The sequence below is a fragment of the Aquila chrysaetos genome, chromosome 11, assembly GCF_900496995.4.
Source record: "Aquila chrysaetos chrysaetos chromosome 11, bAquChr1.4, whole genome shotgun sequence".
Lineage (NCBI taxonomy): Eukaryota > Metazoa > Chordata > Aves > Accipitriformes > Accipitridae > Aquila > Aquila chrysaetos.
In genome coordinates, this window is record NC_044014.1 from 16876815 (window position 1) to 16892958 (window position 16144).

The 16144-nt window shown below is 52.8% G+C and overlaps 1 protein-coding gene across 6 annotated transcripts in view; it reads right to left on the bottom strand.

Annotated features, from left to right (window-relative positions):
* Window positions 1–16144, bottom strand: part of LOC115348536 (dynamin binding protein) — a 36217-nt gene that overhangs the window by 19855 nt on the left and 218 nt on the right. For 2 of the 6 annotated variants that reach the window (XM_030031388.2, XM_030031381.2), the window contains exons 1-5: window positions 9213–16011; window positions 8928–9093; window positions 7269–7447; window positions 4762–4884; window positions 2252–4198 (exon numbers count right to left, since the gene is read on the bottom strand). In XM_030031388.2, coding sequence (XP_029887248.1) covers window positions 2252–4198; window positions 4762–4884; window positions 7269–7413 — 2215 coding nt within the window. In that variant the 5' untranslated portion in view covers window positions 7414–7447; window positions 8928–9093; window positions 9213–16011. Of the gene's footprint in view, window positions 1–2251; window positions 4199–4761; window positions 4885–7268; window positions 7448–8927; window positions 9094–9212; window positions 16012–16144 lie in introns of those variants that run through there. The other 4 variants (XM_030031383.1, XM_030031384.1, XM_030031385.2 and 1 more) reach the window with 4 other exon arrangements.

Below are 16144 nucleotides of genomic sequence, written 5' to 3' on the forward strand. Positions count from 1 at the left end.
CTTGAGGGGACTGTCTGGGTTACGGAGTCCAGTGCCAACACACAATGTAAGTTTCCAGGCTATAGAAACATGCGCTCCAGTAACTCCTCTCACTGCAGGGCGCAACATATTCCCAGTTTTCCATGCCAAACATGGGAGCTCCTATGAGAAACCAAGAGATGACCACAACACGCCCTAAACAGAAACCAGGAGAGTCGGTGGATGTCATCCACATCTCAGGTTCTTGCAACACTTATTAGGTATGCACAGCCAATGCTCCCAGCTGGTAGAAGACAAAAATAAAACCAATGGACCCTCCTGCTACAACTGCAGGAGGGCAAGCACTAATCCTGCCCAAGCCTGGTGATCAGCAAATCCCCCAGTGTGCACCCAAGATGTCAAAGAGGCAACCTGCAGATTTTAAACATGTATTTTAGAAAACCACGTACCTTCTGCTCTTCCTTTGGCTCCCCAAAGGACACACCAAGGGGCCGGGTTCTCCCAGGACTATGCCAGCCCTAGTTTGTTTGCTGGTCAATGCTCAGTGAAAGCTTTTCTCCCTCCAGCATGCCCCCACGTGCCCCTAACGGGAGGAAGGCAGAGGCCATGCCTGAGGCATGGCACAAACATGTTTTGCTGAGCCGATGCAACACCACATTACTGATCTGGCCTGCTGCACTAAAACTGGGCTAGCAAGCCTGAGACATGCTCTCTGGCCACACTCATATGTGGCAGGAGGGATGTGACAGAGCTTGCGTAGGGCATATTTTTATCATAGGACCAGAGAGGCTACTTATAAATCCTCAGGTCTCTTGAAGTGGTGAAAAATTCCCTAGGACTACCAAGGGGATAACTTGATGGGTAGAATGTCTCAGGATTGTGCATTAGTTCCTGCCTAAAACTTCCAGTTCCAGTAACCAACAGGGCACAAGTTCCGCAGGATCCGTATTCTGTCAGGAAGCACTGGGACGGTAGGAGACATTTCCCAGCAATATCCATGCCATCAGAAAATTTCCCTTGAGATCCAGCCTAGATTTTCCTCTTCCTACCTTCAAGTTATTTCATCTAGCCTCAAATTCTCTAAGCCTTCTTCCAAGCAACCCTCTCGCATGCCACTGACGTGGAGGCTGTTTGTCACCCTGTCTCCCTGCTGCACCTGTATCAGCCTTCGTTCCCATGTGCTCTGTATCAGACAAGATCCTGCAGCAAAGCGCCTGGGCTCCCCAGCGCTGATTAAGCAGTGGGAGGATGGAGGCAATGAAGTCAGAGTGAGTAATCCCCAGGCAGGAGCTGGCATTTCACTCCACCTCCCGCGTGCAGTGCCCACATTTCCTGCACATCGTGGGTTTCGGTAACAGAACTGCAGTGTCAGAGCTCCTGGGAGAAGTTGGGGAAGAGACTGTGGGAGATGTACGTGGTCCCGTCTTTCCACTTTGTCTACTGTAATATCAAGTATAACGTAATCAACAGCACTGATCTTTATATGGCATCTTTGGGTTTCAGAGCCCAAATGTGCTGATATAATCACGGCAAATTTCTCCTTCCTGAGTAACTTTTCCGGGCTGCATGGACAAAAGTCACCTTTTCAGCTACAGACATGCCATAATTTAAAGCTCTTTGTTGCTGTTACAACAGCAAAGTGTCATTTTCCTGTCCTGGATGGCAGAAGCACAGGGGCAGGCTTTACCTTTCGCCCACTAATGCATCCCCCTCCCAGGCCAGATTCAATGCACTTCCATGCATCCCCTCCGATCTGAGTGACAAATCCCCAAACGTCCGTATCACCACCAGAGCAGAAACTGCAGAAAACCCAGTGTGCTGACAGGCTGAGGGCAGTCACACCACAGACATCGACTCAAATCTCAACTGCAGGACCACCAGCAAAGCCACTCTGAAGCTCCTGCTCACTCCCTCACAGCTAAGAGGGGATGAGGCAGGGAGGTTGAACCTGCAGCAGCTGTTTTTTTGCTTGAGAGCAAGGACATACTGGGAATGGATCAGATGAGGGCTCTGAATGTAGAATGGGGCTGGAAGAGGAGATAGGGGAGTTGGAAGGAAAAGGGGGTGGGGAAGGCCAGGGCTGAGGGATGTCCAGAGAATGACACTGGTTTTCCGAGGCAAAATCATGATGACTTGTACTGCAACAATGCTTACAAAACTACCAACATCAGGAATTAAAGAAGGAAATAAAAGACTGGCTCCAACAGTGCCTGTACGCAGCAGGGGCCAGCTGTCCCCCTGAAGGACCCCCATCCTATGCTGCTGCACTCACCTCTCAGCTCCTGCAGCTCCACGCTGAGGCTCTCAATGTTGGAGTCACAGAAATCAAGGTTTTCCAGGGTCTCTGCTCTCACCAGCTCATCCTGCTGCTCCTCCAGCATCAGGCTTAGTTCAGCGCGGGTCTTGCCATAAGCCTCCAGGTCTCGCTCTACCTCTCTGATCCTTGTCAGCAGAATGGAGTTGGGGGAAGCTGATCCTGCCTGTGTCAAGTCCTCACGTCCCTCCTCCACCCGCTGCTCCTGAGTGCTGGGCTGAAGCTGCACAGGGGTCACGTTTTTCCGCTGGTTGCTTGAAGGAGGCCGGGGCGCAGGCCGGGAGGGCTTGACCGAGAAGGACAGAGATCTGCTTTTGGGCACCTGGCCACCCAGCGTGTGCACAGGGGTTGTTGCAAGGCTGCTGGGCCGAGGAGGAGGTGGCCTCAGGGCCTTCCTCCTCTCTGGCTGCCTGACTTGGGGGACACACTCAGGAGACCCACGGACAATGTCCTTCTCAGAGCTGTAGTCCAAGATAGAGAAGTGGCGGGAGACCTTGTCTTGCTCAGAGCCGGTACTCGACAGACTCTTCTCAAACTGTGCCAGTTGTTCTGTCAGTTTGGAGTCGAGGTCTGTGCAGCTGTCCCCCTGCACTGTGAGCGGGCAGCATTCCCCCCAGCTCCCAGCCCATGTGTCCAAGCCCACCTGGGCAGCTCCCAAGCTGGAGGAACAGGGTTTGGACTTCTCCTGTTGACCATCCACCCAATCATCCACGTCCTGGCCACTGCTCTGGCTCTCCTGGGGCTCGGATGCTGCCCAACTGTTGGGAGAAGAAATCGTCTGGCTCCTGCAAGGATCTCGGGGGGAGTGGGGTGCCTGCGAGGGTACAGTGGGACTGTCTCCATCATGCTCAGGCAGGGTGTGAGTTTCTGAGTTTCCTGGGGAGGCTGAAACGGTCCTCCCAGGCTCCAACTCATTGGCTTGGCCAGGTCTGTTGCCCCCTTGGGGAGGCAGCTGAGCAGAGGGGAGAAGGCCATTGACCGTCTTCGTGTGGTCAAAGGGGATGGAGTCTGCTGTGCCTTTGGGACATGGCTCTTGGTGTCCTGTGCTGGGAAAGGCCTGATGCTGTCTCAAGTCAGTGCCAAGAGGACCCTCTGACATCCCTGCCTTGTGAGACAAAATGGCGTCAGGCTCAGGGTGTGCAGCCGAGCCATCCTCCTTGTCCCTGCCATCTTTCCCTGGCAAAGGAAGAGCTTTGGAGCAGGTGCTTTCCGAGTCTTGATGGATGGTCACTCCACAGCTGCCTCCACCTTGGGGATCCCCAGCACCTGCCTTTTCCCTGCAAGCCTCAGACACTTCCAGCCTCACAAATCTGTGTGGAAAGATGCCACGTTTCCCCCTCAGCTCCCCCTCCAGCCAGCCATCCTCCAGAATGCCTATGATCCGAATCCTGTCACCCACATCAAAATCCAGTTCCTTGGACTCCAGGGCTTGGAACTGATAGAGGGCAACACCGTAAGTGCTCCCTGGCTCCTCCTCCTCCTCCTTGTGGGGCATCTCCACTGTCCCATTGGTGTCACAAATCCCTGTGGGCTCTGGATCCACTGAGGTTCCTGACGTTCGCAGAGGAGTAAGCAGTTCCACAAAACCCTCTGGGAAGATGCCCCTGTGGCCTCTGAGCTCACCTTCAAACCAGCCAGGTTCTGGGACACCAACAATGTTGATCACATCCCCTTCCCTGAAGTCCAGTTCCTCCTCCAGCTGAGCAGAGAGGTCCATCAGGGCCCGGGCTTGGCCCAGTGAGTAGGCAGGCACCTCCAGGAGAGCGCTCTGGGACAGCTGACGGCTCCGAACTGAAAGGCACAGCTCCCGCACACATGATGAGGGGAAAAACCCCTTGGAACCCCAGCTGCTTCGGCCCTGGAGCCAGCTGGAGGCCAGGGACCCACCCAGGATCACCAGATCTCCTGCAGAGAATGAGACACACCAGTACAAAACTGCCCTCATGATTGCTTCCCACCTCTTATTCCCGTCTCCCCATGTCCCTCCTGGCTGTGGGTGAGGTCTGGCACTCTGCACTGAGCGTAGTGCATGCTGGGGATGCACAAGAGAACAAAATGGAGGTAAGGCATGAGGCATCAGCAGTCTCTTGCACACACATATCTAAGATACACAGTTTTGGCTGCAAAGTCATGGAGGTGCACCAAAGGTTTGATTTGATTTCTCTCCAAAATGCAAGTCTAAGATTTGGGGATTGGAGGGCAGTTAAAAGGCAGCTGTAAGTTTACTATGATCAGATGACTCCAACTTTTGGAGTTTCAAGAGTAATGATAGATCATGAGAAACTGGTATCAGAGTGGCAGAAGCACAAAGGTCCATGGTAGATTTGACATGACCCATGTCATGAGGTATTAGGAAATTCCTCTCTCTCTCCTGTCACTCTAGGCAGGATGTTGTGACTAGGTTCATGCTTCTGGAAGGACAGGTGAGGGCTATGAGGTACAAAGCAAAGGAAGGGAATGGAGATTACCTCTCTGCAATGACAAGCTCCCTGGCTCTTGAGATGTGAAGTCACTGGTACAAACAAACAGTTTTTCTCCCTGCTTCAAAGGGGGAATATCCACAGGTTCCACAAAGCTGCTAGGAAACTGCCCTAAAACAAGAAGCAGTTGTCAACAATGAGTCTTTCCTGTAGCCCACCACCACTCCCTCCACCCTCCTTCCAGATTTTGAGATCTATTCATCTCTTGCTAAAGGAGAATACTCAGCTACCCAGGGTGCCTCAATAGCATGGTGGAAGAGGAATGAGTTTGGCAGTCAGGAATTCCTGAGGTTTTAAATGCTTAATAGCTAACAGAGAACAAAAAGCTTTGCGCCCTCGGCTCACTCCAGGCAACCAACAGGCTGTGCTTATTACTGGGATTGTGCCATCGGCCTGGAGTTTCTGGGAACAGACATACTAGGTTTTCTCTGCTTTCATTGCTTGCTTCCCAGCTCAGAGCCATGATGAGGACTGAGAGATCCAGTAGTGCTGGATCACAAGACCAGTGTCTTCTGCCTGGGCATATCCACCTGGTGCTCCTCACTCTGTAAGGCTGGGCCCTTGCACGGGCTCAGCGCAGAAGTCAGGCCACCACACTTGGAATGGCCATGTTTGTGAGTCACAGGCTCTGTCACAGCCTCAGTGCTGCTGAGGCTCCAGGGATCTTCCCCACTTGATCATCTCTGTGCACCTATTTCACCATGGCACCTATTGCTGGATGCCTACCTATTCTGAACAGGCCATAGCCAGACGAGGCAGTGCACACTTGTTGGCCATCACAAGATATCACTCAGCTACTGATTTCAGTCCCGGGAGCAGAGCACATGGCAGAGCCCACTGCAAAGGCCACTAAAAATGTCATTCCTACCTTTTATAATTTGTGGCAAGGGGCTATGATGGAGTATGGGCTAGTAGCACTTCCAGCATTCAGTCTTAATGACCCAATATGGCATCCACGTTCTCCAATAAAACCTGGAGACACCATATCCTAGACACCCTGAACTTTGCATTGGGTTTAGGCAGTTTGGCATCTCCTGTCATTAACCTAAGGTGCGACCAGCAGCCCACAGGCTGCCAGCCTCAGTGGCTTCCTTCACAGTTTTAACCAACTCTACCTCTTTTTCCACGTCTGTTTCCTGCTCTGTACGTGGAAACAACCTAATGCTGTTACAAAGGAAGTCATGGAGCTACATTAATTATTCCCCACAGAGTACTCAGTATTATTCTTATTGGTAGGCTGCAGCACCTCCACAGCTTCTATTGAAAAGCACTTTTCAAGTCCCTACAACTTTAGTTTAGAAAATTGGGCAGAAAACTACAACAGCTGTTCCAAGGGAAAGCAGGAATTCAAGGGGGTTTTAAGTTAAAGGTCATTAAAAACCATTTGGTTTGACTTCAGTGGGTTTCTTTATCTTTGAGCTATGACACACATGTTTATTATTCCTTAATAGTTTCATCCTCTTGAGAACAAGTGCATCAGTTATGCTGGGAGACAAAACTGTGGTGAAGTATACTGGCGATTTCTGCAGAAGTAATCTGTGCCCAGTGACTTCAGCAGCAGGATCAGGCATGCATTCATTCAGTGCCATTTATCAGCTAAGTGTTGCACAGGAGAGAAGTCCTCCTCTCCACCTTTGCTCCCGTCCATCTTTGTTTTAGCCAGGAGACAGCTCGCAACTGTTAGCAGAGCCCAGACTGCTGCTGCAATAGCAGCTCCATCTCCATGGCCAGGATGAAACTCCAGTCCCACCCCCATGCTGAAGAGAGTCAGGCTTATGCTCTGAAGTGGCCTGGTTTTCATCTCCCTGAGAGCTCATACATCCTCTCAACATCAGTATTAAGATGAGAAAGAGCTGCTTAAACAGTGACTACGAGACTCTTAAGTGTTTCACTAAGAGCATTTTGCTGCTTCAGAAGTTTCTCACACCCTTCCAAAAGTTTTAGAGACTTGCACACTACTTCAGGCACCCAGATATTGATGGAAGCTTGTGCAGGAATATGCTTTAAAGCGGAAAGGAGGAAGCAGGACTGAGTCAGAGGGCTCGGAGGGACACATGGACTCTGTCACTGCATCTCCCACTGACTTGACCTGACAAGGTCACTTGGATGTGGATACATTTCCACTCTCAATGCATCTGTTTCCTCTCTCCCCTTCCACTGCCACGGTGGGTCAGTGCATAAACTAGCCAGGAAATGGGCTGTCTCACCACAGAGGATGGAGCAACTAGTATTGTGAAGCTCTCATCTCCTTGAGAACTGACCCTCCACTAATCTCTCTCAAAAAACAACAAACAAGCTGTCTGAATAGTTGATGCAAAGCTGGCAGGAGACCAGTGGTGGGCAACCTGCACCCTCGGACCCAAGCAAAGTCCCACGAAAGATTTAGTAAATCAAATCTGGTCCTGCACAGCACTGGCCAAGGGAAGGTGCGCTCAAAGAGTGGCCGTTTAGCTGGCACATCTATGGATCCAGGTGCAGACATTTCCAGCTCTTACCTGTGACACCTTCCTTCTTGCCGAGGAGCCAGAACTCGTCCACCACGGCCAGTACCTCGATGACATCTCCCACGAAGAGGGGCAGCTCTTCAGAGACGCTGGGACAGAAATCAAAGACTGCTCGTACCACGGAGCCAGCCTCCATTGCGCGGGGTCTGAAGGTGGATCAGTGCCTAAGGCTGAGACAGCAGGAAGTTTGTTAGCAGCCAGAAACACCTGAAATTATCACAGATACACCCTTCCTGAGCACAAGAGGCAGGAACAATGTGAGGGGGTCCTGTGCTGAGCTCCCTGAAACCCCTTGCCACGTAGCACACCACAGGATCCAAGGGTCTTCAGCAATACAGCCCCCACGGTCTAACCTGCCTTGTCCAGCCGCTCTGGCTACCTCTGTGGGGACACGTGTTTTTGCTGCAACGGGGGGAGAAGCAGCAAGAATATTGGAAGTGAATTCCTGTCAGGAAGGAAGCATGAGGAGGGGAGGAAGCTCAGCACTTCCCTGACATGCAGGGCAGGGCCCTGAGCCTGCCAGGGCTGGGTGGACAGACAGCACCACTCACTTGCACGGTCCCACCACACATGCTCTGGTGGGATGGGCACAGGCGTCCCCCTCCCCACGCCACCGCTCAGGGCCACAGGAACTGCATGCTGGAGCAGCATCACCCTTCTGCCCAGCAAAAGGAAAGGCACGAAGTCCACTCAGGCAAGCTCACCCCACCATCCTCTTCCCCACCGGCGAACTCTTCCTGCCCCCGCCTGGGCTGACCCAGCCTGGGCATCCTCAGACCTGGCTGGAAATGCCCCTTCTACCTTCTAGGTACCAGGCTCAGCCATCCCCTGTGAGGCTTCACCATGAGCCTTGGCAGAAGCTCAGCTGAGCTGAGGGTGCAGACCCTGTCCAAGGCTCTGGGAGCCAAGGCTGAAATTCCCCCTGGGAGGGGACCTGAAGGCAGGCAAAGATGTCCTCATCAAGGGCTACGTCCTGCATTCCCCCTTCCTCTGGAGGTGGCGGCTGAGCCAGGACACTTTTCTGTATCATCTTTGCTTTGTTCCAAGCAGCCTCACCATCAAGGCAATACACTACATCAAGGCAGCAACAGTCCTGTAGCTTCAGCCGCTCCTTCCCTTCTTCCCAGATACCTCAGGAGAGGAACTTAAAGGTGCATCTGTCCAAAGCAACCAGGAGCCCTAAGATCATTCCTCAACACCGGCACCTCAGACCAGCGAGTGCTTCCCTTCATATTCCTGTCCCACTGCAATTACAGGCAGAGCACGGCACTGCCGACACCACTCGAAGGTGCTTTCAGAGCCCTGCCCTCTGTGATGCGGGGACTTCAGCAGGCCCCACCGGCCCCCCTGACACAGGCTGCTTTCCTCCCACATCACAAGCCGAGTCCCTGCTGCGTCTGGCTGGACACAACTTCCCTGCAATGGGATCCAACCTCCTCCCCTCCCAAAGCGCCTCTATGTGCACAGCGGACAGTCACCCTCCAAGTGCCACCCAGCCTGCGATACCCGTCCCGTACTCAGCATGGCTTGTCAAGCCGTCCTGCCTAACTAACAGCAGAAAGAGCACGGTGACACACACACCACCATCCACAGTGAACACACGGGGCCCCCCTGGGCCCCCATTTCTCCATACAGCCGCGCACAGCCCACCTGAGCCCCGGAGAGTCAGGAAGAGGGGAAGCTAACAGAGGGAGGAGAAAAACATCCCCGCTGACGAGGTGCAGCCAACTTCCAGTGAGAGTGCCAGTGGGGGACCCAGCCAGGGAAAGGCTTTCTGCTGACGGGACTGCTCTGTTTATCCAGTCCGACTCACCTCCTGGGAACAAAGCGGGTTTGTACTCGGCAGGAACAGCTTCCTCAGCACGTCCCTCCCCACCCCCAGCCGTGGCCCCGCTGCAGCCCACACGCTGCACCCCGGCCCCCGGCCACCCTCACCTCTGCTGTCCCGTCTGTCACTCCTATTGCTCTTCACTGTCTTCCCCGTAGCACGTGGGCTCCTTGGGGCACAGGCTGTCCCTTTGTCACCAGCGTTGTGCTGGCTGTACAAACAAAGAGCCCAATATCCAGCAGCCGACAGCACTTTGCCACCAAAAAGAGATGAATGGACTGGAGTGAATCAGGAGCACAAAGAGCTGCAATTCAGGGTAGCAGGAACCTACTGAGGCAGAAGGAGTAACAGTATTAAAAACAAGACCATGTGGAGCTGGGAAAAAGATGGAAGAGCCATCAATTAGCTTGGAAATACTAAAGACAAGGAAGGAGCCTTGCGCTGTTCGAGGTGGGGTGGCTGGGACGTGCTGCTGCATGCTCTGATGGGAACAGGAGAGCAGCAGCAACAGGCGCAGCAGTAGCAGCCCCTTGCAGGCGCCTGGGGCTGCCCTCCACCCCGCAGACAGGCTGCCAACTCTCACGGCACAGGGCACGACTGAGCTCAAGGTCCTAGAAATCCTTGGCATACTCTGAATATGCAAACTTCACAGCCACACCGGACAAAGGAGGAAAAAAATGTTACAGGCATAACTGCTGCCTCGCGTTGGTTTCTCCAGGAGCACATGATAATACAGTGTGATTTCTTGCATTTCTTCTGCCAAAGGTGTAACATAAGAGTGGGCTGAGAAGTGCAAGGATTGCAGCATGTGCGCTGCTGACCCAAACCCTGGCTTTGCTGCAGTCACTGGGGCTGAGGATCCGGCCCTCCCACTGCCTGAGGCTCAGATCCTGCCCCTGAAAACAGCCGTGTCACTTCCTTAACTCACCTGCAGCTCTGGGGACTCATTCATTAAAATGTACAAGATTTTCCAATGAGACAGAAGATCAAGAAGGGCAGGCAGGGTTGCAATTGTTCCACCATGTATATATTAATTGCAGTTATAATAAAACACGGGCACTAACGTATTCATGTGAAAAGCATTCCCTGAGAGCCAGCCCATGAGGTAAGAAAGCATGAAGTAACTTCTGAAAGTGCCAAAAAAAGAATCCCAACAAGCTCATGTTCCCTCAGCAGTACTGAGAAGAGCAGGATCCCTCCCTGACTCCATCTGAGTCTAGACAGTATGCCCCTGCATTTGACAGCAGTGAATCAGTCTTGTGGGGTTTGCCTGCTCTGTAACATGAATTGAACACAAAATATTACGTTTTCCAGGACCTTGGCCTTGCCTTACTCCATGGTGTGCTGCCTGCCAACGTTTTCTCCAAACGCCCACCTGGAGAAGGAAGCCTCCCAGCACCTTCCAGACAGGAAACAGTATTACTGAGTCCAGCTCTTCAGGCTTAACGGTGGACCCGAGCTTCTCCCAGATCCACCCCAGATCTGGTGAAAACAAACATTCAGCAACAGCTCACACAGAGGCTCCAGCAGGAAGAGCAGATTGCAGGGAGAGCCGGGCTCCGCCTGTGATCCATCCCCAGTGAGTCACGGCTCCTGACGGCTGGACAAGCACCATCCCCTCTCACCTCAGGGACGGGTGATCCCTGCCTGCCAGGGGAAGGGAGGGAGGGCTCCTCCACAACTGAGCAAACACGGGGACTTCACGCTGGTGGAGGTCAGAACTGCGAACTGCAGGACTCCTGCCCCCGCCTAGCAGCAGACCCGCATCCAAAGAGAGCCTCACCGTGCAAGTATGAAGCTGCAGCGCAGCAGCGAACTAGCCCCGCCGAGAACACGCTGTCTCTGTCTTGCTGCCTGATCCTGCACAAACTAGGTAACGTGTTCCTGGCGCCCAACGGCAGCCTGCCTGGTGCCAAGCTCCAGGCCTGACACAACAGCATTGTGCAGCAAGGCCGAGAGTGGATTCCCAGGGCATTAATCACTCCCCCCAGCCTGCCTGCATGCACGCTCAGCACACATTAACATTACCTCCATGGAAGACTGCCTATCCCATTTCGCCATTAGCTCTGGAGCGTGTCTGGTCCAGTGTGGGCTGATGAAAGGAGGAACCAGAATGAAATGACGGCTATTAACTCTGTTACAGTATTGTTTTGAGACTGTCAGCACAGACTGTATCAAGCCACAGCAGCCACGAGAAGGCATTTACACGCTGACTCTGACAACTTCTTGTATCCCTCTTCTCTTTTTGCAGTTGAAATTAGGCAGGGTAAGAAGTCTCAAATAATGGACTCACCAGCACCACGAATAATCGTCAGGCACTTGCTCAAAGTGCCATCACATAAATGGAAGCAGAGCTACTGAAGATGGTGATATAAATGCCCTTTTTGCATCTTTTTGATGGTAAGGGTGAGCAAGAGTCTCTGATGAGTTTCTGTACTTTAGAAATGGGAGTTCTGTCTTCCCTGTTTTTGCTGAAAGGTGCTGAAGCAAGGATTTCAAGCACTTAAAAGAGAAGGCAGCAAGATGAAGAGACCATTTTAGGCTGATTACAAAAAGTATTAGCCCCAGTAAAAGGAGAGACCCAAAGGGTTTGCAGACAGCTAATCCGGTGGTATACCCAAAGCGCTGATCAGATCATGAGATAAAAAGCAGTAATGGATAGGTGCCACAAATTTAGCAGGAAAACCAAACTTCACAGGCGCTATCACCACTTGCTTCCCTCTAAATAATACTTTTCCGCTTCTCACTCAAGAAGCAGCGCTGTTCAAACTGGCTATGGTCAGCATGACAGCACTGTAACCGAAAAACTAACATTTCACCAAGCAGACCAAAACGTGCAGTGTGGGCTTCCACAGGCACACTTGGTTTGCACAAGAGGGACAAGTGGATTCTTGTGCAGCAGATGTTTCAATCTCTATAAAAACCTTAGAGCCTGCCTGAGCGGTAGACCAGGAAGGAGTCAGATTCCCAGAAATGCACAAAAGCCAAGTCTGTTGCAGAATGATTAAATAAATTAATATTAAAAATATTAAACAAATACTGCCAGTGATCTTTTTTTAAAATTGAAAAATGCCATGCATTTCACCTAGGTCTTTTCATGCCTCCTTCCACTCATTATATATAGCTCAATGCCTGTTCACTGAAAACACAATCCACCCCCAGAGACAGAGATGCCCCTTGGCCCCATTCAGTGCACCCTCCAGCTGCTGGGTCTAGCTTCGACAAGAGATCTGCTGCAGCTCTCACTGCTGCAGGATTGGTACCTAATATGCAGTGGGAAGAAACCAGGAGTGACACTTGGCTTCTCATGCCATTGTGTCAAGAACAGAAGCTTACTAACTACATGCGGAGGCATTCCTACCCTTTTCCTCTGTTCCTCCCCGTGGTCTCCAAATCTGGACTTCCCTCCTCCTTACCCCACTGCATCTGCACAGCCAGCACAGTCCTCATCCGCACTTCAAGGGTAGGACACTGCCTGCACACGAGCATGCCCTGACCGCTCACACCAGCCTTCAGAGCTGCCGCTACCCCCAGTCACTCCCCCTGCTCAGAGCAGAACGTGTTGCTCTGTAAGCTCCTGGAGGTCCTTGCTCGCCTGCACATTCCTGGGTGGGATAAACAATACCCTGTTGAGCCAGGCCGCCTGTGCCCTGGCTGGAGAGAGTGCCAATGCAGGGACTGCGGCTCTAGCAAACCACAGAGCTGACCCTATGAATCCCGACAGAAAGGACAATGCAGCAAGCTGGGCAAAAACCCGACTAATGGTGCAGAGGAGCGGAGCCTTCTCCCACCAGGGAAACGGTGACTGCTGCAGCCTCTCATCAGGATGTGCCACTTGTCTCGGCAGATCCCAAAGAGCCGCCCTGCTGAGCTTCACACAGTGGGAAACATGAGATCTCTTCTGCACTCCACCTCCTAACCCCATATGGCTTCCAGGAGGAAGAGGAATCTCCTCACTTTAAAAACAAATAGCTTCTTTTGCTTTGTCTGTGACCTGATATACCAAAAATCATTGAAAGGAATACCTTTGGGTTGGATCATCAAGCCCTCCAGAAGCAGGACCACCAAGGGCAAGGGCTGCTTAAGCAAGCTCTGGCCTCCCACCACACATGTGTGACAGTTTGGGGTGTTTGCCACTGGAGCTCTGCCCTGTAGCACACAAGACATTCAAACCACTACTACTTCTCTCCAGCTGGGCCCTGGTTGTCACAGTGTTCTCACCTGCTCCGTTGCAGGACATGGCTGTGGGCAGGCTGGTGGCATGTGCGTGGGGTAAGGAAGGAGGAAGGAAAAGGAGCTCGTGCTGGGCCAGGCAGCAAGCAAATGAAAGTCATCTGGAAACTAGAGCACAGCATCAATTTTTAATGCAAAGCAGAACACCTTGCCACAACATGTGAGCAAGGAGACCGTGATGGATATTTAATCTCTGGCACTGGGGACTGAAGCATGCAAAGGCCAGATCATCAGCTCAGGAGACAACACTTTCCCAAATTCTGTATGGAGTGGCTGCATGCACCTTACAGACTCTATTACCGAGACCTGTCTCCTCCCACCCCAAGGCACACGGTTGTCTCTCTTGCTGTTTTTGCAGACAGGCTAAAACAATACAACTTAGAATAAGGAACAGACAAAACCTCAAGAGCAGCACCACTTCCACTGTGCGGTACCTGTGACTGAGCTACTGGAGTAAATAGTATACAATTACAAAATTAGTCGTTTCACCTTGAGTACATATTCAAAACAGGTTCAACTGGGGCTACAAGGACATTCCTTAACCCTGGAGCACTTGAATTTGCACCCTGAACAATATTTTTCAAGATAGCTTTTGGACAGAAGCCCAGTACGATGCTTTGGTTGCTGGGCAGGGAGTCCAGAAATCTAGAAATTACTTGAGTTTGACTTGGAAGCTCTGCTCTTTGCTCACCTTTGCTCCTGTTCTACGCTGCTCATTATCTCCAAAGAATCTAAATCCCCAGCAGGGATTCTGCTGATACCTGGCATCATGTGGACCTCGTCCTTTCAGAGCCCTGACGTGCTCCTGAGAAGCAAGCAATAGATTTTATTTCCTAACAGAAAGGTTCTAAAAACAAGACAAAGTAAAAGCTGTGTCGCTCATAAGTGGGGTTGAGCAATCCTTAGAACGTCATCAGAAAAATACTTTTGCTGGAGGTCGAGGGGAAATTATCAGTTAAGGTAGTGGAGTGCTAAGGTAAGCACAACTCAGGGTGTCCCGCCCAAGCTCACATCACCACCGTCACAAAGTCTGTCTGAACAGTCACTCACTGCAGGGACACCTCAACTGCACACAGAACCCTGAGACATCACACAGCCACGCTTCCCATGACAGCTAGCAGAGCCGGTGCTCTGCAAGGCTCCGAGTGTCACTCCTTTCCTCTCCCCTACTGCTCAGTTCCTCCCGTCCTATTGCCAAGTTAACATTTCTCTAAAATTGTTGTATGTTCATACTAGTTTTTAACGTCCTTCTAATCCTAAGCAGAGCAGCTGGAGAGAGAACTGAAACCTTTGGCCTTGGCAGAGCAGAGGATTTCAAGAACAGAACAGCAGAAGCAGCCAACTTGGAAGTGTGGGCATTATCGGTGCTATGGAGGACCTCGCCAACAAGCAGGACACATTTAGACACAATGCCCAGAACGACTTGCAGCCAGAGGAGTGAGTCAAGATGAGGGGGATGATGGTGACGTCTCGTAGCACGGTACAGAGGCTGTATTTGGCAAAGCATCTGCAAACCAGCAAATTCTCTATCGACAAACATTCTCAGGCCTTTTGCAGAGGAAAAGATAGAATTGCAATGGAAGCAAAGGAGAGAATGGCAGAGGCATGGGGGGAGCAAGCCTTCTCAGAAGAAACTGAAAGTTATTGAAACATGACAAACCTCAAAACAGATGTTAATGCTTATGATATTAGAGGCTTCCTAGGTACTATGGCAAGGAGAACGAGATGTGAAAGGACAGAGACGGGGGGAGTACTTCAAATGCCAGGAATGGTGGCAGTGAGGTGTTTGAACTCAGGCCAAATTGTGTCAAGGACGGGATCAGCTGAGTCACCGCTCAGGATCAGCAAAAGGGTCAGCACATGAGCAGCAGCCACCTCTCAGAAGCTGTTGAGGGTGAGCCAAGCCTCCCTCCCCTGGCAAGGCCACTGGAGGAAGCACCTCCAGTCCATCTCTGTTAAAGTACAAGGCACCAGTGTCAGGCTGGCAGCGACACAGAGGGATTGGGATTTGCTGGAGTTAGAACAAACAGGGAACTCTCGTGAGTTTCTTTTCTCAGGCTGGCGCAAGCAGAGCAGATGTTCTCAGAGGAGCACCGGGGGAAGGCGCAGTGCTGCAGCCTGGAGCTTCTGCTCTCTGTGTGCAACCACCCGTGCCACCCTTCACCAGTGCTACCGCCCCAAGCTCATGGTGCCAGACCACTCCAGGCCCCATATACCTGCACTGTTTCTACAGGGCCAGGTGCTCCCCTGCAACAAGATGTCCAGGCAATGCCAGCTACCACCAGCTGCATGCAGGCCGGGTGGCTGACCACCCCGGGTTACCGCTGGCTGCGCAGACCTGGCTTAAGAGACCAACATCCCACCGGACGCTATGTGGGGAGCAGACGGGCGGCTCCCGCTGTACCCCACAGCTGCTCCACGCTGCCGAGGTGCCCGAAGTGCTCCCAGGGCAGCGTGGGCGCCATGGGACGGAGCCGGAGCCGGCGGCGCACGGCGAGCACCCAGCTGGGCACGCAGGGCTGGAGGGGCCACACGCTGCCGCAGCCCGGCTGCTGGCACGAGGGGAGAGTACCCACCCGAGCCAGCAGCACCCACCCGAGCTAGCAGCACCCCAGCCAGGGGCACCCGCCACCCCCGGGCCGGCCAGCGCGGCCCGGGGCAGCTCCCCGGTCCAGGGCAGCCCCCGGGGCAGGCAGGGCCTCGGCCTCGGCCTCGGCCTCGGCGGGGCGGCGCCGGGGAGAGGGTGCCGGTCCGGGGTGCGAGGGCAGGAGGCGCCGGGCGGGACGGGAGGCGGCGGGCTGAGGCG